This window comes from Protopterus annectens, chromosome 2.part1 (assembly GCF_019279795.1).
Source record: "Protopterus annectens isolate FY-2018-M chromosome 2.part1, PAN1.0, whole genome shotgun sequence".
In the NCBI taxonomy this organism is placed as follows: Eukaryota; Metazoa; Chordata; order Ceratodontiformes; family Protopteridae; genus Protopterus; species Protopterus annectens.
In genome coordinates this window covers 1,578,870,642-1,578,896,929 of record NC_056729.1, presented here as the reverse complement: position 1 = coordinate 1,578,896,929, position 26,288 = coordinate 1,578,870,642, and the positions used below count along the sequence as shown (strand labels likewise).

Sequence of the window (26,288 nt, the reverse complement as noted above, 5' to 3'; positions counted from 1 at the left end):
TAATACTCTAATTGAGTGGCACAGTGGTGCAGTGGTTAACGTTGTCAGCTCACAGCAAGAGGTTCTCTGGTTCGATTCTCAGCTAGGGTGCCTTCTGTGTTGAGTCTGCATGTCCTCCTGTTCACGTGGGTTTCCTCTGAGTACTCTGGTTTCTTCCCACATTCCAAAGACATGCATCTGGAGCATTTCTCTCTGGGCCTCTGCTGAAAATAGGCTCTGTCCTAGTCAGACTTTCCTGGTCAACAAATGTTAAATAAATAAAATTGTTTTTTGTCAATATGATGTATTTCTGAAATCCTGATACTGAGTTTTAAATTGTAAGTGCTGGTTATTTTGTGCTGAACCCATTGATTTACAGCAGTAACAAATAAAATGAGGAAAAGAAAAAGGTTTTCCAGACATTAGAATCATATATATGCATAACATAAGCATTAATGTAGTACTGATGTCTGTGCTTTATGGCTCTCTTCTAGACATAGACACATTGTCAGCCTGAAATCTGATTGTCTCCTTTTAAGGTCTTTGATGAATTAAATGACTAAGAGCACATGAGTACAAAAATATTTTCCCTTGACAGACCCAGATGATACATGTTAATTCCCTGGGAGGGTGAAACGTCTATCTCTTCTCTTAGACATGCAGATTGTCAGAAGCCCTTTTGACTGTACACTTCTGCTCAAAGCCGAGCCATCCACAATTTGCATACTGATTTGCATATAGATCCCATGATTTTTCAATATGTACAGCACTGCACTTTTATATACATATTTTCACCAGCCAGACACACAAATAATATGCAAAAAAATTCAGTAATAGCATTTATTTATATTCAAATATGACATGAAAACATGACAAACTGCTTTAGTGAAACATACTGAAAACAGCAATTATTCTCTAAAGTTTATTTTCTTTTGCTGAAGCTCTATTTTGCTTTCTCATAGCCTTAGGGCAAGCTGGTTGCTTTGAGAGCTGTCATGCGGACACCACCATTTTTTTTTGCTATACATACGTGCTCTTTATTCCCAAATGGTATGGTCTGCTGCTAACGACTGTTTCAGCGGTCTGTGTGGGATTTCTTCTCCCAGCAGTCTCACAGATCAATAAAGCAGCTGTAAACAAAGCCCCTAGGGTACCTCCCATACCCATCCAGAGAGAGTAGCCATATTCAAAGCTAGGAAATCCTGGGATTTTCAGAGAAACCTGTAAAACAAAGGTCAGTCTGGTAAGCAGTGCAGTGCTATACTGCAGTTTACTCTAAGAAATAGGATACAATTATACAACAATTTTTTTTAATTTATTAATTTTTTTAACTTGATTTTGAGGAACAAAATTTCATTTCATGGAAGTTTCTAACAAGAATGTGGATGGAATTTTGATGAGTACTACACAAACAAAATGCTGTCATTGAAAGGCAAACAGTTAGTTTTACGTTATGATTATGATTATGATCATATGGTCCTAATGTGTGAAAAACTAGTCTACAGCCTAACAGCTTGAAGAGAACCTTAAATGGGGAACCTCTTTAAAAATGTTTAACAGAGTTCAGCTTCATTGTATTAATGTTCTCAGAAACCTGCAGTTATGTCATTTGCTACCTGACTTTCCATTTTCAGACTTATACAGTGAGATTAAGATGCGACTTTAACCTCTTTTAATTGTTTCCTCTGTAGTTTATGCACACAAAATGTACTGTTAATCCTATGGAATTTTAATTAAATGAAAATGTTTGCATTTAGTGTGAAAGCTTGTTCGACTACGTTTTAAATGTCAAGGGCCAGCCTGTGTTACCTTGAAACTTCATAGTGTTTCATTGTTAAAGTTTGCAGAATGTATTGCCATTTTACTGTTTTCTACTGGAACCACTATTCCTCTGATGTGCTGACCACAGGATATTTAGAGAATAGTACATATTCTGCCTTTTTTCTGTTTTCAGAAGGCATGAAGCAAAGCTGCACTATGTAATGTGATCAGTGCCAGAAAGCTTTTTAATCTCTGTCTGTCTCTTTGGCTGTTAATTACGTAAATTGTGATAAAAAACAGAGACAAAAGTCTCAGACTCTTGGCTAATTTGTTTGTTAATTTGTTTGGAGGATCCACTGCAGTTTGTAATGATATCCATTTTTTGCCAAATTTATCTGGTAGTTGTCTACCATGAATGGGCGAATATATGAAATTATCCCAAGATTGTACGAAAAAAACTCAGCAGCTAGGCCAGATGGTTTGAATGGATATTTTCTGAGAGGTATAAGTGATTGTTTGTACCCTTGTTTGGCTTATTTGTTTCAAAAGCATTAATTAAAGGTTTGTGCTGATAATTTGGAAGGAGGCTATTGTCCCAGTACATAAAATTCACCCTGCATATACTGCTGGTGGTGACTGGTATACCAATTAGCCTGACGTGCTGCTTGGGGAAGTGCTTTGAGAGTGCACCGAGTTTATCCTTTAAGCATATGTAATTTATTTGACATTTATTTACCAGAAAAGCCTGACTAGGCCAAAAAATGCCCATTTTCAGTGGAGAAAACCTCCACAATTACAAGCTATTAAAACTCAGTTACATATATTTTAAATCACAAAGTATAATGCAACACTACAAAACATAGGAGTGAAAAAACTGTTGTAATGAGAAAAACATAGAACATATGTTTCATAGTAGAGTGCAATGAAAAACAATACCATGTGTTGGAGAAAATATGTGAGGAAAAACTCTTTAGTCATATTATTTGTTACATAGATTTGTATGTGATAAATGAGACCAGAGACAATTCTAACTAAGAGATATTAGAGATAACACGATTAGAGACAGTAAGGGGAAATTAGGTGGTCTAATTATGAGAGAGGGTGTTAATATTAGGGTTATAGAAAGAAGTAAGGATGGAAAGAAAAGGAGATTATAAGAGGAGTGCAGGATAGGGTGTCTTCTGTAGTTTAGGTAGGTAGGAAAGAGAAAGAGGTAGGGAAAGGTCTGCAGAGAGAAAGTAGATATGGTAAGGTAGTGAGAAAAACAAAAGAAAGGAGTGGAGTAAGAGGTTGGAGAGGGCTGGAAGGTGTGATTTAGGTTGAAGGGGGGTGAGTGAAGTATAGTGCATAAGTTCAGCCATGATTGGCGCAGGAGCAGGTTCATATTTTGTAAAGTATTCTTTTAGGGAGCATTTAAAGGTGGGTAGGTTATTAATAGGTCTGGTGGTTAGAGGTAGGGAGTTCCAGTTTTTTGCTATTGAGTATGAGTTTATGCTTTGTCCCAGGAATTTATTTGGTTTATTTATTGTAAGAAGTTATTTGTCTTTTGATTTGAGTGTTCTTTTAGGGAAATATATGTTAACTAAAGGGATAATAGCTGGGCAGGCTAATGGTTTGTGTATGATTTTATGTATTGTTATAAGACGAATATAGGAAAGTTGGAGAGGGAGTTCCAGCCAGCTAAGGGTATGCAGAGCTTTACAGTGATGGGTAAAGGGGGTGAATTAGTAGCAAATATGGAAGTTTTGTTGTAGCAGCTTTCAAGTTTTTTTTTTTTTTGTTTTGTTTTTTTATGGATAATTGTAAATTTGTTAGAACTGGGGCTCCATAGAGTAGGGAAGGCAAAAGGTAGGTTTTGGCTAGAGTTTGTGAGTGTGCTCAGAAAATGTTTGTTTCTGTATAGCATACCTAGTTTTTGATGGGTTTTCCTGATATTGCTTTTAATGTGGAGGTCAAATTTAAGATTGTCATCTGTTATGCATCCTAATAGTTTGGTATGGTGAACTAATTCAAGTTTCAATGCCATTTGCTGAAAATATTTTGACAGATGCTTTATTAGCAGTATAAGATTTTGGAGGAAAGAGGATATGTTTGTTTTTCTGGGGAGTTGAGTAAGAGTTGGGCTTTTGAAAGCCAGGTTTCAATGCAGATGACAGGTTGTTGAGTGATTTCTTCGAGGTGAATTAAGGTGTTGGTAGAGTCATCAGCATATTGAATCAGGGTGCCTTCACAAGAAGATGAATGTAGAGTATTGGTAAAAATATTGAATAGTAGAGAGCCAAGGATGGATCCTTGTGGACTTTTGTGGAAGTGGGAAGGTATGCAGAGATGGACCCTTGCCATTTTACAGCTTGTCTGTTGGCAAGATAGCTAGAGAATCTTTGAATAGATGGAAATGATAGACCCAGGGTGGAAAGTTGGAGTTTACTGTGAGAGAGCATGTCAAAGGCTTAGTGTTGATCTTGTGATAAGCATCAACGTGGACTTATATTGGGAAGATCTAGTCTAACTAATTTGGCCAGCTTTCATGAATATATACTAAATGTGTTGAACAAATGCTTAGCTAAAGATGTAGTCTATTTGGATCTGGCTAAGGCATTTTATTCTGTCCCGCATTCTACTTTTGTTGACAATTTGGACAGGACAGATATGAATGTTTTTGTAAAGAGATGGGTTGTAAACTGGTTGGTAGATCAGAAAAGCAGATTTACGATTAAGAACAAATTCTCAAAATATGTGTCATTCAAATGTGGTGCTCCCCATGGGTTGGCTTTTGCACCTTTGCTTTTTGTTACTTATGACTGACTGTCCACTATCTAAGAAATTTGTCTGATTAAATTTGACTATGATCTGAAGGTTGGAGGTATGGTGATAAATATTGTAGAACATAATTTTTGCAAAATTATTTGGACAGGTTAACTATGTTGGTACAACATAAGAGCATGAAAACCATCTATAACAAATGTTCAGATCCAATGTTGTCTTTTCCCTCTGGGTTCAACCTGTGGGTTATCAGATTTGACATGGATTCAGTGTTGACCAACTTCCAAGACTTCAGCTCGACAAGCTCTGCCTACTGTACCTGTAACCCCCTGCTGTCAGCAAACTTTGTCATCCAGAGGCCTTCCACATTAGCCTTGACTTCAGAGAAGTATATTCCAAACATGTATGGTCCCAGCATTGAGCCCTGTGGCACACCACTAGTAAATGGCCTCTTGCTGGATCTAGATTATTCTTCTGTAGCTGTGTCAGGCACATTAGATCCAAAAGTTCCAAGATGCTCAGATCCCCCAGCAGCCTCATTGCCATTATAGGCTCTGACTCCTCAGAGCTAATCATTTTTGGGGCCAGTGTCTCGGTAAGTCAATCTCCTTCAGCTCTGCTGCCTTGGAGCCAATCTCCCTTGGTTCCTGTACCTTACAGTTGGTCTTCTTCATCTCCAGTTGCTGGCAAAGCACCTTCCCCTGGCATTAGCGTTCCAAGTTCTTTCCGCATTAGGGGTGCTCTTTCAGTGTGGACCTTTTCTCCTTTTTGTCCCTCTCCTCCATGGGAGTTTTCACATGAGTCCTCCTTGTCTCCACCTCTGATCTGAATTTCCCCAGCTCGAACCCATAAGCTAAATCCTTTGCCTGGTCACTGATCTTCCAAAGCCCTCCTTGGGAGCTTCCTCAGTTGGGAGATCTCAGTCCATTGGGAGCTTGAAGACTTCAGAACTGTAGCAGTCGATGCTGTCCTTCTTACAGGAATGGATGGAGTTAGGCCTTATCCCATTGGCTCCAGGTCCTCACCCCAAAGCTTCAGCTCCTGTACCTTGGTTTCCTCCCTTGGGCCCTACAGATCTAAAGTCTTTGGTACCAGTTGCCTTCCATTCTTTAGGATCAGAGCTGATGGTCTGGCTGATTTTTCCTACCACCTCTGGTGTTGGTTTGGTTTGTGGTGAGCTTGGGTGTCCAGGTCAACACAGAGCAAGGTCAAGGTTTGATGATCAGGGGTTTGACAGATGGTCAATTGAGTCCCTTCCTCTTGCTTGTGCTTCTGCTGGTGCTTCTGCTGTGCTTCTGCTCATAGTAGATGGTTGTCACCGCATGTTGTGTGATTCCCTCCTGTCTACAGATCTGGTAGGTCTTCAATCCAGTCAGGATCTGGATCTGGTCTCTGCTTTCGACATCATGCAAATGTGATGTGTTCTGATGTCAGAGAGAGAGAGAGAACTGTCCTCCTTCCCTTCCATTCATGTTCACATTTTGCATGTCAGCTGTCAGCTTGCTTACAGTCCTGCCCTGTCTCCCTCCCAATAGATCCCCTCCCCCTCCTCTGTCTTGTCCCTGTGGGGTCTGTGGGGATGGGAAAGTCAAAAAAAAAGCAGTAAAGGAAAGCAGCACCTGTGCTCACCTGAGTCACCACACACACAGACTTTGACTTTGGGGAGACCAGGAGGTCCCCACAAAGATACCTCTTTTGGTGATTTTATTGGAGCTTCTTTGCCAGTACACAGTCTGGACTGCTGAAGCCTCCTCTCCAGAGGAGTTGGTGTTTTTGGAGGCCTTTGGAGTGGGCTCATCCACATCCTGGGTGGGTTCTCCTCTATATGCACCTATTGACCTGGTGTCCTGAAGGGCATGGAAGAAGCCCAATATGGTGGAACTGATCCTCCTGCCATGGATTCTGCTATGGTGGCATTGGCCACTAAAAAGCAAATTTCAGAACAGAGTTCCTCGGTCCATCCCCCGAATAGAGAGTCTTGGGTGATGGACCACTTTGAGAAGTGTGCCTATACCTCAACCAAGTTCACACTGTAGGCATTACATTATCTAGCTCATTTGATCAGGCTTTAGAGGAACACTGTGTCAGAAATCTCATCAAATCCATCTCTAATGTGTTCTGGGCAGCTGAAACTGGCATCACTATGCGTCCCCACACTTGGATGATATTGTGTGAATTTTTGGACTGCTTTAAGGTAACCTTTGTTAATGTCCTATTTTATGGCTCATTTCATTTTGGGCTGAAAGTTAAAGGCACTTTGACTAAGAGTGAGCAAAATGAAAGGACACTGTCTGCCATTGTAGTTCATTTTGCTCCCCCTCAACAGACCTTTTCATAGAATCAGAAGGGGGGAAATGCCTCTGTTTTAGGAAATCACAGCAAAACTTTCAAGAGATTCCTTCTGAGGGTTCCCCATGACAGGGGGCAACCACAATGGATGCCAGCCTTGCAGTAGGGGTGGCCCACAGAACCAGGGCTTCTTTGGAGGGTTGCCCACCTGTCCTGCTCTGGCTGCAGTCAGGGATCAATTGGCTTTACACCTGAAATTTTGGGAGGTCATCACTTCAAATAGATGGGTGTTCAGAGTCATATTCAGAGGCTATTTAATTTCATTTTTACAAGTTCTCAGTATAACTCCCAAATGAATTCCAGATATTCCATACTGTCAGAGAAGAGTGTCAGCCATTGAAATTCAGAAGCTGCTAGTAAGTTAAGTCATCCAGTAAGGATATGGGGTCTACTCAAGGTTGTTTTTGGTTCTAAAGAATAACAAGGACCTCCTGCCAATCCTGGATTTGAGCAAGCTGAATCAGCTTGTAAAGCAGACTTTCACTGTACAGTCCGTTTTACCTCTGTTGAAGAAGGACAACTGGATGTGCTCGATCAGTCTCAAGGACTACCATCATATAAAGATGGCTAGGCATTCCAGGAGATTTTTGTGCTTCTGGCTGGGGGCCAGTCATTACCAGTTCAGAGTGCTGCCATTCAGTCTCATTACTGCCCCCTAGGTGTTCAGCAAGTGTAAAAGTGGTAGCAGTCTGTTTCAGGTTGCATGGGTTTCAGGACTTTCCATACCTGAATGATTGGCTCCTAACTGCCTCCACAACAGCATCCCTAGTCAGGACCAGGGACACCTTACTCCATCTATGTAATTCCCTAGGTAGCACAGCCAACTACCAAAATTCCAGTCTCTATCCAGTTCAGTCATTGAGGTTTATGGGTTGCCATTTGGACACAGTATCTCAGATCACCAAATTTCCAGAGTCCAGAATTACAAACATTTGAGGTCTAGTAGATTCCTTGATTTCTTAAAGAAAACCTCCAGCATATCTTATTTTAGGCACTTGGGTCACATGGCAGATGCCATTTGTGGGCATTGCAGTGGACGTTGGTGATATAGTGGTTGTACTTAACACATCCAATGGACTTTCCCATTCTTTTGACCAGTGTTTGTTGAGATCAGATCAACTGGTTGTTTAAATCTCCCTTGGTGTCCACAGGGAGACTGTTTTTCCCCATCCTCAGGCCATGGTCACAATGGATGCCTTGTTTGATGGGTAGGGTTGGGGGCATTTCAAAGGAAGGACTATACAGGGGACATGGTCTTCTACTGTGGCCAACCTGCACATCAGCATCTTGGTGATGAGAGCAGTCCTCTTTATATCGCATACTCTTCAGGATATTCTCCCCAAGAGTGTGATTTCTGTCCTGACAGACAATATGTCAGTAGTCTGGTATCTGAATAAACATAGGGAACCCATTCTTACTCCCTTTGTCAAGAGGCCATGAGGGTCTGGCAATGGGTGATTTCAGCTCAACAGTTTCTGATTGCAATGCACATCCTAGGGAAAACCAGCATCTTAGTGGACAGTTTGAGCAGGAACTTTCTCCTTCCTCATGAGTAGTCTCTGAGTCCAAGGGTTGCTGCTCTGATTTTTTGGCACTGGGGCAATCCATACTCCAGGTTTTGACCTGTTTGCTTCCTCATCCAACATCCAATGCAGCAGCTGCTATGCCTTAGTTCCTCCTCAAGGACAGTCACCCAGGGATTTTCTCCTGTATGCTTGGCCCCCTGGTCTTCTATATGTGTATCCTTGGACCCTGTTGATGATCAAATTTCTTCAGAATCTGGTCCATTACAAAGCAACTGTAATCCTCATTGCTCCCTTTTGGCCTCACCAGGTGTGGTTTTCATTGCTTCTTTTGGCCTTTCCTGAGGTATCCTCCTTGGCTCCTGAATCCCATTCCAGATCTCATTTCTCACCCAGTGGGTCTGGGTCTACCTAACCTTCAAAGGCTCTGGTTAACCACTTGGTTTCTCCAATTGCCTTGTTGACTAAGAATCCTAAGCTTTCAGACAAAGTTGCTCACTTCTTAACTTCTTTCCAGAAGATGTCTATTTGTAAGGTGAATGCTACTAAGTGGAAACATTTTGTCTTGTGTGTTATCTCTCATGGCTTGGATCCTTTTTCAGCAGCTTTGGAGGCTATCCTGGACTTTCTCACAGATTTGTTTAATTCTTGCTCTAGTTACTTGACCATTAAAGTACAATTGTCCGCTGTAGCCAATTTTCACATTGGTGGGAATAATGTGCCATTTGCTGCCCTTAAGATCTTGAAGGCCTTTCCTAAAGGCACCCTTTTACTTTATCATCCTGTCTGAGATTCTCTTCCACCTTTGGACTTGTCTTTTATGCTCCAGGTGCTGATCACACCTCCTTTAGAGCCCTCTACTACTGTTGATTTGAAATTGTTTTCATGGAAGACTGTTCTTGGTGAACATTACTTCTGCCAAACATGTGTCAAAGCTGCAGGCCCTATCTGCTGTTAGTTCTTATTTGAGCTTTCATCAAGACAGAGTGTCAATTAGACTGGATGCTGCCTTTCTGCCTAAGATGGTGTCAGAGAATAATTTAAACCAGTCCATTCATCTCCCAGTCTTTTCCTTATTTTTTTCCAATAGGGGTGAATATCTGTTGTATTGTCTTGATGTCCATAGGTAACTGAGGTTTTATTTGGATAGGACAAAGTCCTTTAAAAAGTCTAATCAGTTATTGGTCTCATTCACCAAGTCTCATTTGGGTGCTCCTGTATCTAAGGTTACTCTGGTCAAATGGCTTTCTGATTGTATTTCCTTTGGGTATGGTCTAAAAGGAAAGTCTTTGCATCACAAACCCAAATGTCATTCTACCAGAACTATGGCTACTCCTTCAGATTTTCACTAAAGCTGCTTTGGATGACATTTGTGCAGCTGCAGCTTGAGTGGGTCATCCAATGTTCATGTCCCAATACAAACTGGATATCCAGTTGAGGTCTAGAATTTCATTTGGTTCCACTGAATTGCACAATATCCTTCCATGAGACCATGCTAGGGTATTCCGTGGATGGGCACTATGTCCCACAGGTTGAACCCAGATGGAAAAGACACATCAGGTACGAAAGTGTATTACTTATCATAACAAGATTCGTATTGTTTGTTGCCATCTGGTTCAACCTTTCCCCCAGCCTGCCCCTGCCTTCTTGGCTATCCTTTTATTCCAGAGATGACCAAGCCAGGTCTATATTATATTAGCGAACACACTGAATTGCGAACACTATATAAAAAACCCAAAATGTTGAACACACGGATCAGCGATTTTTTTCCCCAGGGGAAAATAATTGCTGATCCATAAAAAAAAAATCCAAACACAAAACACCCCCTGATGTGGGGGGGGCTGTGCCCCCCCACACCCCCTACTTAAATATACCAACTCTGAGATCGCACCACAGTGGAGGAAATGGCAAAGTGCCAAAAACAGCCCAGTGATTTTTTTTTTTCCCTAGGAAAAAAATCTCTGTTCCAGGCTTTCTGTATTTTGCCATTTCACGTAATGACATTCAACTAAACACTGTTTGCAATTTGGTGTGTTCGCTAATATAATAGGGACCTGACCAAATCAGGGAGACTGCTTCCTGTGTTTTCTTGGGGTCCTTCGCTTTTTGGGGTTTCTGTCTTTGGGGGCTATATCCAAAATTTTAAAAAGCGGGGGCAAACTCAATCTGAAGTGGCTCTGGTGAAGTGGGGGGTATTGAGGAGAGGAGGAAGAACCTGTCAAGCAGAAGTCTTGGAAGTTGGCCAGCATCAGATCGATGTCGGATCTAATAGCCCACAGGTTGAAGCAGACAAAAACAGACAATACACATCTATTGTTATGGTAAGTTCATAACTTTCGTTTATTCATTATGGCATTAATAATAATAGTTGTCTGTATGCTCCAGATAAATCTATTTACCCCTCAGTTAAACAACCTAAGGATTTGAGTGTAACTGTTGATTCATATTTCTGCTTTGAATTTCATGTGATCTGTGTTGGTAGAAAATGTTAGGTTTAATAAAGCATACTTTTAGAACCTTTACATCTAAGGATAGAGTTATTATGGTAATTTTTTTTTTCTGCCAGTAATCATCCGATGAAAGAATATTGTAGCTGTATTGTGTGATGAGGAATTCACAACTGGCTAAGCTTGAGCATGTTAAAAAACATCTCTGAGACATATAACTGGATGTGAATCCTTAATATATGAAATGTGACTTTATCTAGAACTCTCTTAGCAGCTTATATGTTGTCAAGGGCAGATTAAACTTGCTGTACAAGTCCACTAAGGATGAGATGTTTTCTGAAATGATGGGATTTGGTTTTATCAACCATTGTTTAAATACTAGGAACAATAATTTACTAGTTCATCTACCAGGTGACAACTCAAACATGAACACTTATTTGTTTTAACTTTAGGGCTCTACCTATAGATAGGTATGCAAAAAAATCTATTAAAATTTAAGGTCTAATGGAACTTCCAAGATGTCTGCACGCTGACCAACAGCTTGACTTCAGCTCTCCCAGTGTGAAAACAGAAACTGAGAGCTGCAGTTAGAGTTAGTGTCAATTTGAATAAATTCACTTACTGCCTAGTAAATATACTGCCTGGATGCTTGCAAAGAAGGAAAAAAAAACAACTAAAAGAGCCTGAAAAAAAATCAACTAGAAATGGTGAAGAGAAAACACTGACTGGAATCAATCTTGTAGCTGTTCAGTGAAAAGCAGTTCAAGCTACAGCTTTGGACATGGCTTCCAGCAATCTAGAGGGCATAAGTAAGTCAAATGTGCTGAGAGCTGATTATAATAAATGAGACATTGAAGGAGTATATTGACTCAAATAACAAAAGACTGGAAATGGAATAAACTTTAAACATATTCAGAGCTGATAATACTGCAAAAATCAGAGGTTGAAATGAAGAAACGGCTGGCTGAGTATGCGACTGCTCAAGAAAAGATGCTTCAAAAAAAAGGTAAAATTAGAGGACAGAGCACATAGAGAAAATATGAGATTTTCTGCTGTACCAGAGAAACTAGAAGGAACAGGGTGTATTCATTCTATGAAGGCACAGATAAGCAACTGGACTGGCATTACCCAGCAGGAAGTGTTAATTGAAAGGGCACACTGTGTGTATGCTCCAAATATGGCAATGAGACAGGAGCCAAGACCTTTATTAGTAAATGCAAACTTACTAGCAGAAAGAGTTGAGCCTGACAAAAGTGTGGCAAGAGGGCAAAGTGTTAAAAGTTGGAGATAGTAGAGTGTTTGTGGAAAATAATTATTCACCGTACACCAGACAGAAGAGAAATTGTTTCCAGTAATCAGGGAATGTCAAGAGGCAGGTATGAGATTCAAGCTGCTGTATCCAGCTGTCTTCAGAATATATTTTTACTGGGGGATCAAAGTCATTCTTTGTTGCAGAACAGGCTAAGAAGGAAATTAAAAAGTTTGTCCAACAAAATCATAGGATCACAGGAAGTTACTAGGCTATTGGCCCTGAGGCCTTTGCAAGCCTAGATGAAAATTTAGCCCATGTTCCAACAAGTCAGCACCCTGTGCTACTGTCCAACAGAGGCACTGGTGGAATCCCAGGGGTGTATTTTCTGTTCCCTGTTCAGTTATCCAGGTTGTGCTTAAAAAAGGTTAATAAGATACTCTGACGTGCAGAGTGAGTCTATTCCACAAAAGGGGGAGTCTCTGGGACTCAGATCTGTCCTGCCAACAAGTCCTATTGATGTCACAGACCAGGTTGAGGTCACATGTGTGGGTTACTCGAGTGAAGCTTGACTTGTGGATATGCAACAGTCCCATCAAGGCGTGGTCTCAGATTGCTTTGTATGCCAGACAGATATGACTCTCCCCAAAGGGGATGATGATACAATTTTTGGCATTCAGTTTGAGGCCATGTTTCTGGCACCAGTCATTTGTTTGGGTGAGACCCTCATGGAGGATGTCCACATCACTAGGGGAATTGATGACAACACTCAGCTGCAAACTTGGTCAACCATAGGAAACGTTTTGGCCTGCACCTCAGAAAAGTATATCACAAACAGCAGAGGCCCTAAGACCAATCCCTGGGGTATACCACTCATTATGGGTCTACTGCTTGAGGTGGCTTCCCCTATTTTGACAAGGTGAGTTCTATCAGTGATCCAGTTTGCTACCCATCTGGTAACATATGGATTGATGCCAGAGAGAGTTTATCTATTATACCTGAGTGAAGAATAGTATCGAAGGCTTTGGCCAGGTTAAGGTAGGTGGTGTGCACCATCTTCTCCTTGTTCATGGCCTTGGTGACTGCCTCAAAGAAGTCAACCAAATTAAACAGACATGACCTCCCCTTGACGAAACCAAACTGTGTGGGATCGAATGTCTGGAGGTTGCCTATGTCCTTGTTAATGAGGTCCATGATAATCTGCTCCATTGCCTTGCTGTTCAGGCTAGTTAGGTTGATGGGTCTATAATATCCTGGATCAGTGGACACTCCACCTTTATGTAAAGGGGTGACTTTGGCTGTCCTCCACTCGGCTGAGACAAAGACGATACTCAGGCTTTGGTTGGATAGAGTGCCTAATGGTGCTGTGAGTTCCTGCCTGAGTTTATGTAGGATGCAGCCTGAGATGTTATCAGGTCCCATGGAGGCTGTATTTTTTGCCTTTGAGAGGGCAGTGATGACTTGCTCCCTAGAGATAAAGGGTGGGGTGCAGTACTGGAGATGTCCTGTTTTACTGATGGGGGGACAGAGTGGTGAAGTTTTCACTGAACCTGTCTTCCAGTAGGTTGGTTATATCTACATGGGGGTGCCCTTGACCACCAGTTCTGAGCAGACCTGGGTGCTTCCCTTGAGATTGCAAATATATGTGAAGAAGGCATTATGAGTGTCTTTAGTAGATGTGGCCAGTTTGGACTCGAAGTTTGCTTTGGAGGATTTCACTAGTGCTCTTATTTGCTTGTTCAGGCTAAGGAGAGATTGCTTCCAATTAGGCAACTGCTCCTTTTTGGTCCTGTACAGCAATTTTTTCCTTTTATTATAGAGTTTATTTATTGCAGATGTCCACCAGACAGGTTTACTCTTCCCTGAGGAGGAGGATTGTGTCCTGCTGGGTATTCCTGGTTCAATGCAGCTATATAAATGCTCATATAGCACTTTGGTGTAGGTTTGGACATATGTGGCAGCTCCTATGGAAGGGGAGGGGCTGTGAAGCTGTTTATACCTTCCTTCAGGAGGCTGTAATCAGGTTTGGAGAATTATTGTTTTAAGCCTAGCTAGGGGGCATTGGGGGAGATGGTGACATCAAAAGTGACCGCTTTGTGGTCAGATCTTACCAGAGATGATGACACTGTAAAGATACTGCAGTGGTTACTCATGTTGGTTAATACCAAGTCCAAGATATTTTCACCTCTTGTGGGGGTGTTGACCAAATGGTCCAAGGCATTTGTATTGACGAAATCAAGGAACCTCTGGGCATTTGTGTTTTGGCATGAGTATTTCTTCCAATCTATGGTTGGAAAGGTAGTCATCTAGGATCAGAGTAAACCATTGAATCTTGATAGATTCGAAGAGGTCCAGATAGGTAGCGTGGGCATCTTGAGTCAAAGGTGGAGGCCTGTAGCTAGCTATGATTTGAATAGGGGTCTTGTCAATTGTTAACCGCATCTGGAGTGTTTCTTCTGTGTCATACCATTTGACCAGCCTGAAGGTGTGTATGTCTTTTATCTATATTGCAACTTCACCTTCTTTTGCTTTGCTGCTCATGGTTTGTGGTCTGAATGTATGATAGGGTGAGTAACCTGGTATGGCGGGGTGTTCTCCAAAGCTTTGAACCAGGTTATTGTAACTGCACAATGTCAGCATCTTCCAGGGTTAAGAATTCTTGCAATGAGTTCAGTTTCATGTTTAGACTCCTAGTGTTTAGCAGCATGACCTTTAATTTATGTTTTGATGAAATTTCATGTTGGTAGTTTTGACCTCATGACATTGCCTAAAAAAGGTACTGTGGGGAGGCAAGCACTTTTGCCAGGAGCCTGAAGCCCAAGGGAGACAGATGAAGGCTATCTCTGGCAAAGCATTGTGGTTTGTCAATCATGGCATCCCAGCTGTTAGGTACTGGATCCCCTTGGAATGACACCAGAAACTAAGCCAATTGTTAAAATCAATCATTATCTGTTTGCATTGCAGTATCATTCTGGGAGATGGTAGAATGCTGCTTAAGGCTAGGAACATACCTGCCTGGGACATATATTCAGCGAGCTCGAGCATGTCTCTCTTCATATAGTCCAGGGAGGTACTTCTCGATTCATTCACGCCAACATAGACTATGACAGAGTTATAACAGTATCTGTTGAGAGAGTTGAGTGCATGGGTGATATGGTGGATTCTGGCAACCGACAAACAACTAACCGCCGACAAACAACTAACCATGACTTTCTCCTTATCCAGCCTGGTGAGGGGCACATCTGTGTGTCTCACAATGGAGTCTCCTATGACTAATATGTTGGGTTTATGTTTAGGCAGTAGTGGCTGTGAGACACAGGTGTGTGGACTATGTGTGGTGTGTGGTGTGGTGGGCAGTGGAGTTCACCTGCGTTTTTGATCTTGAAGGTCTCTTTTGTTTGGGTATGTTTTTGTGGAGGACCTCTGCATATGTGGGGGTGTGTTGTGTAGGTGTGGGTGGTGTTTGAGGTGTTGTGTTCATGTTGACAACCTTCTCAGTGTCAGACATACTGGCTTGTGGGGAAGAGAGCAATGCCACTAGGTGCTTGATGTAATTACATCTCTCAACATTTGTGTTCCTAGGAGTTAGTACTAGAGGGTTGTCTGGTACACTGTCTCAGGATGTGCATATCAACCAGACTGGCAGGAGAAAACGTAAGAAATTGCCCATCCATATTTGTCAGAAACTGAGGAAGATATGCCAGAGAGAGCTAAGAGAGTAAAGGGGGAAGGTCTAAGAGTAGTACTGTTAGGTGATCATACAAGTGCTACTAAGGGTACATTTGTAGCTTGAATACCTCAAAAAGGGTTAAAAAATGTACAGCTGAAGTTCTGGTTGCAGCAAACCTGTATCTAGACTATGCTGTTCAATTTAAGGTTAAGAACACAGTAAAAAACTCACAAAGAAGCACAGATTAACCACTTACAGACAAAGGAACAGAACTCACAGTATGAAAAAAATCAGTTAAACAGTTACGAAATGCAGTAAAATGCAGCTAAACAGTAATGAATTGCAGTAGATAGTAATGAAATATAATTAGTAAATTGCTTTAAAACAGTAGCTTACAATGACAACAGTAAAAGACAGCTCAAATAAAGCAGCAATTCAGTAGAATACTGCCATAAATTTAATAAGGCTGCCAACAAGCAGTTATAAATGCGGCAAACTAAATGCAGTTGAACTCTTAAGCACAAGCAGCAAAACGAAGTAGGAAGGTGAACCATCAAGTAGAAGGTGACCCTACTTCTCATTCTTCTGATAATAAAGTACACAGAGAGACTTTGCCATTGAAACATTTTCCATTCCAAAGGACAATGCCTGAGAGACAGAGAAGAACACAGGTTGAAGAGAAGAATCAGGAGCACCATGGAACTGAACTGGAATCTGGAGTTGAGAGATGGAGATGAATAGGAAGAAGACCAGCAGAATGGAAATTAATGAATAAATGTGAGACTGCAAAGCATCAATCACATTTGTGAAATGTGGCTGTATAAGAATAGATGGAAAGAGTGGACTTTTGTTGACTCTGTTAATTTGTCGAGAACTGAAAGACATTTGCTTTACTTCAAGTCATTAATATTTGGAAGGACTCTGAGGAGAGAGGAGAGGAAGGAAAAAGGTAACTGTAAGTAAAACATTTTTTTCTGAGCAGAATTTGTAGGAAACTTTTCACAATATAAATTGCATATTTTATAGTAAAGTATGCTTAGTGATTCTTGTATGTGATAAAGTTAGTAAAGTAAACTGATACCTTTTTACCTTCCTCTTCTCTTTCTTTCTTTTGATTTGGTATTAATAAATGTAGGCCTTACTGTGCAAAAAGAGGGTAAAAGTTAGACAAAAGCATATTTAAGTTAATAGGCTGTAATCTTGATTAGTACAGGTGGTTTACTATTGAAACCTGGAAACTGCATTGGTTGACCAGTCACATAGTTGACCAGAAATCATTATTCCGGAACAGCGAAATTCTGGCCAGGTCAAAACTGAATACATCATCACCCGTACTTCGATGTATTCAACATAGCAGGAAGTGACATCAGTCATCCATGCTATGCACCCTCATGTACCATGACATTCCATAGTCAATTGTACATGTATTTTACTATTTTACAGTGGGGCACACAGTGCCGAACTCAGATACTCGAACTACACTACCCATTCGCTGTAGTGTAGTCGATGTGTTTTGAGACAGCATTCTGCCCATTGGAAAACTGCTTTTTGACTACATGCCTGTCGACAGCAGTGACTTCGGGTATTCAATATTAAACTAAACAAAAGTTATTTACTTACCATAACAATAGATTTGTGTTGTCTGTTTCTGTCTGGTTTAACCTGTGGGACTTCAGATCTGACTCGGATCTGACACCGGCCAATTCGAAAGTCTTTAGCCCATTTTGGCGCCACCTTTCATACTCATAACTCCCCGCTCCTCCATCAACTCCCCTGATGGAGTATGCCCCATGAGGAAAAACATGATGATAAAACAAATCCAACTGAACTGCACATCTCCCACAACTGGAAAGAGACCACCCAGAGGAAATATGAGACTCTAAGAAAGGTGAATGAATGACCTCCAATGTCCAATCATCACAGGAGGGAAGACTTGCCATGTTAGCAATAAGGTCAGTAGCAGGAGGATGGGGAGGTTGAACCAGAAGGAGAAAGACAACATGGATCTATCACTGTGGTGAATAAATAACGTCCATATCTGGGATCTATATTAAAACATTGAAAGTTAAATGGTTCGAATCACTAAAGGTCGACCTTTAAAGATCGAACCATTAAAATTTCAAATGTTCAGAAAAAAAAAATTAAAAAAATAAAGAAAATCTAAAGGGTGTAGGCAGGGGGGCAAGCCCCCCTGCACCCCCACACCCCCCGCTACTTAAATATACCAACTCCGAGACCACACTACATTGAAGTAATGGAAATCTTCCCTTATGGAGATTTCTGTTTACCCATTCGATGTTCTGCACTTGCTCTATTCTTGTGTCGACAATGTCGGATTCAACATTGTCGGCTTTCGAGAATATAATAGGTAACCTCATATCTGATATTATCTGCTTCTTATGGGTTCAACCTGTGGGCAGAGTTCCGAGCCACGACAGTTCCTCAGGAGGAGCTAAGGAAGGATATTCTGTAACACAGTTTAGCCAAAACAGGCCCTGACCCTAGACTGAATGTCTAACTTATAATGTGACACAAAAGTGTGGTGGCCCAGTGAAGTACCAGCAGCATAAATATCATCCATAGGTTCTTTAGAAAGAAAAGCTGTAGAGGAAGCTACATCCCTAGTTGAATGACCTTTGGGCTTGTGTAAGAGAGTCGTACCTTTCAAGTAATATGCAAACAAAATACAGTCAGACAGCCACCTGGATAAAGTTACTTTAGACACAGGAGACCCCAGCCTTGATTTAGAAGATAAGACTAAAAACTGTCTGGATTTCCTGAAAGACTTGGTATGGTCAAGATAAAATCTTAATTGCCTATGCACATCCAAACAATGCAGAAGATATTCACGTTTTTTGGAAAAAATGGAAAAAAACACAGGAATATGAATGAAACGGTTAAGGTTATTCTTGGAAGCTACCTTAGGCAGAAAGGAATGGTTCATATGAGGAGAAACCCTGTCTTTATGGAACACCAAATAAGGGGGTGAAGAATCAAGTGCTTGCAGCTTTGAAACCCTTTTGGTACACATAACCCCCACCAAAAATAAAGATTTCCAAGACAACTGCTTCTATTTAAGGGGTACAATAAAACATTCAGAGCTTTACCAGAAAGGCTCATCCAGACTCTGCTACACTTTGCTGTGAAGGAAAGGTTAGTTTGCTTTTATTTTTTGAATTTTGTATTACTTTATTGGCTTTTTATATTTTGAATACTGTGGTTTGTTTTCTTTACCTTGTGTTTTAAGGGGTAAACTAAAACATTTCAGAGCTTTACCAGAAAGGCTCATCCAGACTCTGCTACACTTTGCTGTGAAGGAAAGGTTAGTTTGCTTTTATTTTTTGTATTTTGTATTACTTTATTGCCTTTTTATATTTTGATTACTGTGGTTTGTTTTCTTTACCTTGTGTTTTACTTGCATTCTGCTTTAACAGCATATTAAAACTTCAAAAGAGACCACAGCTCTGTCTCTTCTGAGTCAGGCAGAAATTAGAACTGATCAATTAAGGACTCATTCATAAGATAAAAGAGGTCACTTAAGGTTAATCATTTGTGAACTGAGGGGGTGGAGCTAGGAACTAAAATTTCTATTTAAGGGGTAAAATAAAACATTTCAGAGCTTTACCAGAAAGGCTCATCCAGACTCTGCTACACTTTGCTGTGAAGGAAAGGTTCGTTTGCTTTTATTTTTTGTATTTTGTGTTACTTTATTGCCTTTTTATATTTTGAATACTGTGGTTTGTTTTTTTTACCTTGTGTTTTACTTGCATTCTGCTTTAACAGCATATTAAAACTTCAAAAGAGACCACAGCTCTGTCTCTTCTGAGTCAGGCAGAAATAGATGCCTGCCTCTTATGTTAATCTGACCATGGATCTAATTTCCTCTCTACTTTCACTGGCTTGTGTGAGTAATCACAAAATCATCATTTTTGAAATCCCTCCCATTCAACTATTTAAATGTATTGGCCATCCTACTGTATTCCAGAGTACCAGAATACAAAAGTGAGCACCCCTTTCAATCCATCTTGCTGTTTTAAAAATAGTAACTGTCCACTAAACCTTAACTTTTTAAACAGGTAAAACTTAAGTTACCTACTTTCACATCTAACTTCTCTAGTGCACACTGCAGTGTGCATTTTTTTTCATCTTACCTTTAAGCATCCCTGTGACTAGGACTTGCTCTAATACCTGCTGGAAAGCACTAGGAAGCCTTAAACTAATACAAGCACTCAAATCTCTTTGTTAATAAGGAGAAATTAATAGTAGGCACTAAACAGCCTATAATTGCAAAGTACCTTGCTAAGGTAAGGGAAAACAGCTCCTGTACTTTACAAAAAAAAAAAAAAAAATCACCAAACCAGGCATGTCCAAGGGTCAGCTTCCGGTGATTTCTCCTGTCCACCAGGTGAATCTGGGCATACTGGGGCAATGCAGAAATGGCCTTATATACACAGACAACCCTCTCCTCCTGCCACCCAACACTACAACCTGTGAGAGATGCACTTACATAACCAAAATGGAAGCAAAGCTCTCTCCACCCAAGATTGTGCTAGACAATCAAGAGGAGAAGGTTAACACCGACACTACACCTCAAGCAACATATAGCCCTTCTAAACCCACACCACCAACACCCACATATAGCAACACTAAATCCACATATGCAGAGGCCCTTAACTGTAACCTGCCCAACCAGCAAGGACCTCTGAACCTGAAATGCAAACAAACACCAATCACAACCAAAGTGTCACATAGTTCACAACACCAGTGTGCCACCCAGCAACAGCCCCTAAGGCAAGACAACGTACCTAACACTTTAGTCATAGGTGACTCTATAGTCCGGTACACTGATGTCCCTCTCACCAGGTTGAACAAGGAGAAAATTACAGTCAGCTGCCTGTTGGGTGCCAGGATCAGCCACATAACGCATGCACTCAAGTCACTCCACAACAAGTACAAATATGACTCTGTCATGGTCCATGTTGGAGTGAATGACTTGAGACACACCTCCCTGGACTACATGAAAAGAGACATGGAAGAGCTCTTGGATCATGTGGCCCAGGCAGGTATGACCCTAGCTCTGAGTAGCATCCTGCCTTCGTCCAGAATGATACCACAATATAAGGACAAAATGATTGACTTCAACAATTGGCTAAGCTTCTGGTGTCATTCAAAGGGATCTGTCTGCCTGGGATGACATGATTGACAGACCACGATGCTTTGCCAGAGAACCTGTCACCCCTGGGATTCAGGTTACTGGCTAAGGCTCTTGCCACCCCTATAGTGCCTTTTTAGTCAAAGTTCAAAGGACAAAACCACCACCGTAACAGGTACAAGCATGCAAAATCTGAAGGTAATGCTACTCAATGCTAGAAGTCTAAACCTCAAAATGCACTCTCTTGAGGCACTCCTAAAAATGGAGAACATCGATATCTGTGCAGTAACTGAGACCTGGTTCATGGCTCCAGAGAGCACCCCTGCAATACCAGGCTACAACTCTTATCACACTTTTCGGCCACCAAACCAGGACCGAAACACTAAAGGTGGAGGAGTGTCAATATTCATCAAGGATATTCACACCACCAGGCTAGTTGCCCAACACAATGAGTCTGAAATTCTCCAGGTGCAACTAACACTAGGTAAGACTGCAATCCAAATTGTAGCTTGCTACAGATCCCCACCATACCCCTAGATTCTCACTACACCTTTCTAAACATACTGGAAAATATTAAGATAGAACCAAACGCCCTAATACTGGGTGATGTTAACTACCCTGCCATTAACTGGGAAAACTACTCATGTACCAACACCTTTGCCCAATGATTCTTGGAATTCATAAATTCCAATGCCCTGGATCAACTAATCCATACTCCCACCAGGGGCTCCAATATCCTAGACATGGTCATTACCAACATGGGAAATCGATGCTCCACACCTATGGTCACTCCCTTGTTAGTCAGGTCTGACCATAAGCTAATCACTCATAACAGCCACATCCCACCCCCACCCCCCAGTAAGGAAACCTCCATAAAAAACTTCTCCAAAGCCAACTTCATGCTACTCAAGTCAGAAGTGACAACCTTCATGATACCGATGCAGACGGGAACTGAAAGTTCAACTGCTGAATCCTACACTAAGGCACTGTATGAGCACATCCACTCATGCATGAATCGTGCCATCCCAAATAGAACCAAGATGCTCTCATCCAAAAAAGGAAGCCAATCTGGTGGTCCCGTGCCATAAACAAACTTTACAACAAAAGGAAGAAACTGTTGCAGAAAAGAGGAAAATCCCATGATGCAAAAAACTCCCTTACCAGCCTTAGTAAGAAACTGAGATACCTCATAAAATCCTCCAAAGCTAGTTACGCAAATAAAATTGTCAAAGATTCTAAAGACAACCACAAGGCATTCTATAACTATGTCAAGAATCTAAATGGCAATGCTCAGATCTGCTCTGAGCTAAAACAGAATGGCATTAAATATACTGATCCCAAGGATATTGCCAATATCCTGGCAGATCGATTCAGTGCCAACTTCTCCCCCCTCTCACCCCCTAAATGGCCCATCTCAATACTGGAAGATTGCCAAATTCCGATAATAATGGCCACACAGGTAAAAAACGCACTCTCCAAAGCTAAGAATACAGCATCCATGGGACCAGATGACATCCCGGGCTGTGTACTACATGAACTACAATATGAACTGGCACCTCACCTAAGTGTCATGTTTAATCATAGCCTCACCTCAGGTTTCATGCCCACTGAGTGGTGCAGAGCAACAGTTATCCCACTCCACAAGGGGGATCCACCTTGGATCCTGGAAACTACCGTCCCATCAGTCTGACGAGCCTTATCTGCAAGGCCATGGAGCGTATTATCATGAAACTTATAAACAAAGACAATGGCAACCTTCAAACACTGGACCCCACCCAGTTTGGGTTCGTGAAGGGCCAATCTTGTCTCCTGAACCTGATTGACTTCTTTGAATCAGTCTCCAGAGCCATGGATAAGGGTAAGGTGGTCCACACATCCTATCTAGACCTTGCTAAGGCCTTCAACACCATCCCCCACTCTGGAATCATAGATAAACTTACTAAGCTGGGCATTAATCCCTACATCACCCAATGGGTTGCTAACTGGCTTACTGATAGAACCCACACTGTAAAAGTAGCCAACTCCAAATCCAGCTCCAGAAAAGTGACAAGTGGAGTACCTCAGGGTTTAGTCCTGGGACTGCTCTTGTTTGGCATCTACTTCTCTGAAGTACAGGCCAACACTAAGGGACTATGGCTAACAAAGTTCACAGATGACTGCAAACTGGGAGCCATTATTGAATCCCCAAATGATGTGGATACTCTATAAAAGGGCCTTACAGAAACAGATGCTTGGTGCCAGAGCCATGGGCTCAAGCTCAATGCCAAGAAATAAAACCAGAAAAAAGCACTACTGTTGCGAGTCCACAAGACAATTTATTCCAAATATAAAACTCAGATAAAATTTAGGGCTTTCGTCAATGCCAGTTGACTTCATCAGAATAACCCAATGAACATGAAAAAAGTATTTAAATAGTATAAGCTTGACAATGATTGGCTGTTATACCTCACAATTTTAAAACATGTTTTTTTTTTAGAAAACATTACCAAAATTTTCAAGACAATGCAAGAGTATGAATGACTTTAAAAACAAAATCTTATTTTAAGCAGTTTTCCACAAGAAATTATTATATTAGTTTGAGTTTGCAATACAAGAACAAATATTATAATACTTTTGTATGTTTGTATATGTGGTAGGTGTGCCTATTGTTCTTATATATTGCAAGACAATTATATTTCTTTAGACAATAAGAATAAGAATATAGTCTATTTAAGAAGAGGCAACTGTTTTTCAAGTAAATTGGTATACATCGCTAAATGTAATACCTGTATATCTTTTTACATTGGGAAGACAGAAAGGTTATTTAAAACTAGAACATATAAACATCTAAATGATATAAAGAACAAAAAGGAAACTAATGCTTTGTATAAGCACAGTACCCAATGTCTGGATTACAGTGGCTTTAAATTTGCCATAGTAGATCTAGTAAAATTTGATGTGAGGGGTGGAGATTGGCAAAATGCTTTAAATAAGAAAGAACATTTATGGCAATTAAGACTAGCAGCAAACTTTCCCCCAGGGTTGAATGACCACTTGACTATATTACCAATACTGAAAGAAAAGGCAGGACATGTTTAAATGTCCCCCACAGGACTAAATGTGATTATATATACAAACATACAGAAGTATTAGAATATCCAACGGGGTAGTTTAGAAGAGGCTAAAGGAGGGGAAAGCAGACATGATGAGGCCAAAATGGGGTGATGAAAGTCACTGCAGCTCTGCAGTGGGCTGCTTTCTCTAGAAACGTTGCCATCAGAGGAACTGGGGAATAAGCATAAACAAGTTCTGGAGGCCAAGCAAGTGTCAGAACATCCCTGGGTGACTTCCCTGGAGGAGGAACAATGGTGTAATAGCTATTGCACTTGGTGTTGGACAGGGAAGCAAACTGGTTGCAAGACAGGGTACCCCAGCACTGAAAAATCCAAGCTGTCACTATCAGATTTAGAGACCACTCATGAGGCAATAAAATGCTTCTGCTGAGGCTGTCAGACAGAATGTTGGACTTCCTGGAATATGCATTGCCACCAGAAACTGCTGAGAGATCACCTACTACCAAACTCTCATGGCTTCCTGACAAAGAAGGTAAAAATGTGTTCCCCCTGTTTGTTGAGATACCAGATGACCAAAATATTGTCCATCTATATTGCAATCACACCCCTGGTGAGGGTGCCCTGTAGACCCAGCAGCTCAAGGAGGACTGCTCTCATCTCCAGAACACTGATGTGAATGTAAGCCTATGCAGAAGACTAGGACCCTTGAACTGTCCTCTCTTTGAAATGCCCCACCCCCAACCCAGGAGGGAGGCACCCATGGTGACCGTGGCTGAAGGAGAAGGAATTACAAACAGTCTCCCTTCCATTATTAATGGAGACTGCAACCACCACTGAATCTGCTCATGACACACTCTTGTCAGCCATATGGGGAAATCAAAAGGATGACTTAGGAGGGACCACTGAACAACCAGAATCCATTGTAGGGCCTTCACGTGATATCTGGCTAGAGGTACCAGTCCTATCGACACTGCCATATGACCCAGAGGCTTCATAAGTCCATGAGCCAGAGGCTTTGGAGTTGCAAGCACTGACAAGGACTTAGTTCAGAGACCAAAAACTCTGGAGCTTGGGAGCCTGACAATTTGATGAACCATGTGTAAATTACACTCTATGATCTGTAAGACTTGTACTGGCTGAAGGCTTAATTCTGGGTAGTTGACTGTAATGCCTAAATTGTTGCATAGTCAGAGTAAGGAGTCACTGGCCAAGATCAACAATGCCTTTCTGAGAGCAGTGAGGAACCAATCATTCAGGTATGGAAATACCTAAAATCCCAAAGCTGAAACCGGGCTACAACTACTGCCATGCACTTGGTAAACACCCAGGGGGTTGTGGTGAGACCAAATGGTATGGCCCTGAACTGGTAATGATAGGCTCCCAGGCTGAAGCAAAGAAACCTCTGAATACACAGATCTGTCTTGATGTGATGATAAGCGTCCTTTAGATCTGTCGAGCACATACAATTGTCCTTCCTCAGAAGAGGTAACGTGAACTGCACCATGACCGTCTAGAACTTGGTATTTTTGATGAACTGATTTAGTTGCATAAATCAAAAACTGGCCTGAGGTCTTTTGTGTTCTTTGACACTAAAAAGAATCTGGAATAGACCCTGGATCCTGTCTGGTCTAGTTGGTCCTCCTGAATGATCCAATTTGTGAGCAGCTTTTGGATCTCTGCTGCTGTGCAAAGTCTTTGATGGGGTGGAACATCTGGGAGACATTTTGGGTGATAGTTTGGAACTTCTAGAAAGGGAATGAAATAACCTCTGGATATGGCTCAACACCCAGGTCTGTGAGGTGATGGCCTCCCAATGTTTTGGGTGAAGAGCTAGATAACCCTGAATGCCTCCAAAGAAGAGCAGTTGGGCAACCTCTCAAGACTGCTGAAAGGATCCACTGGAAAAAGCCCCATGGAAGCCCTGATTCTGTGGACTGCCTCTGCCCCACAGGCAGCATCCATTATGATCCCCACACCCTCAGGAGGAGCCTTCCAGAGGAGTGGAAAGGAAAGAGAACTGTGACTTCCTGAAAAAGAGATGCTTACTCCCTTCCTGGTTCCTAGAAAAGGATCACTGGGGTGTAGAAAAGCATACTCTGATGGCGGACTTAGTCTTCCCTTCTTGCTTGCTTCTCATCAGAGTGTCCTTAACCTTGAATATAAACAAGGAGGACCTGTGAAAAGGGGAATTGATGAAAGACACTTTGAAATAGTCTGTAAAGTTGCACAATCACATCCAGGTGTTACTGCATTGCAATCCTGGAGCTTACCGCTCTAGATACTTCATCCACTGCGTTAGTGATGAGTCTTATTGAAACATTGGTGATTCAAGTCAAGGTGGA

At 41.4% G+C, this 26,288-nt stretch overlaps 1 protein-coding gene across 2 annotated transcripts in view; it reads right to left on the bottom strand.

Moving 5' to 3' along the window:
• Nucleotides 1-805: 805 nt before the first annotated feature.
• The window catches only part of LOC122794543 (claudin-16-like), a 536,954-nt gene continuing 511,471 nt past the window's right edge, over nucleotides 806-26,288 (bottom strand). For both annotated transcript variants that reach the window (XM_044063024.1, XM_044063023.1), the window contains one exon: nucleotides 806-1,200. In XM_044063024.1, the coding sequence (XP_043918959.1) occupies nucleotides 1,000-1,200 (201 nt within the window). In that variant the 3' untranslated portion in view covers nucleotides 806-999. The remainder of the gene's footprint in view (nucleotides 1,201-26,288) is intronic.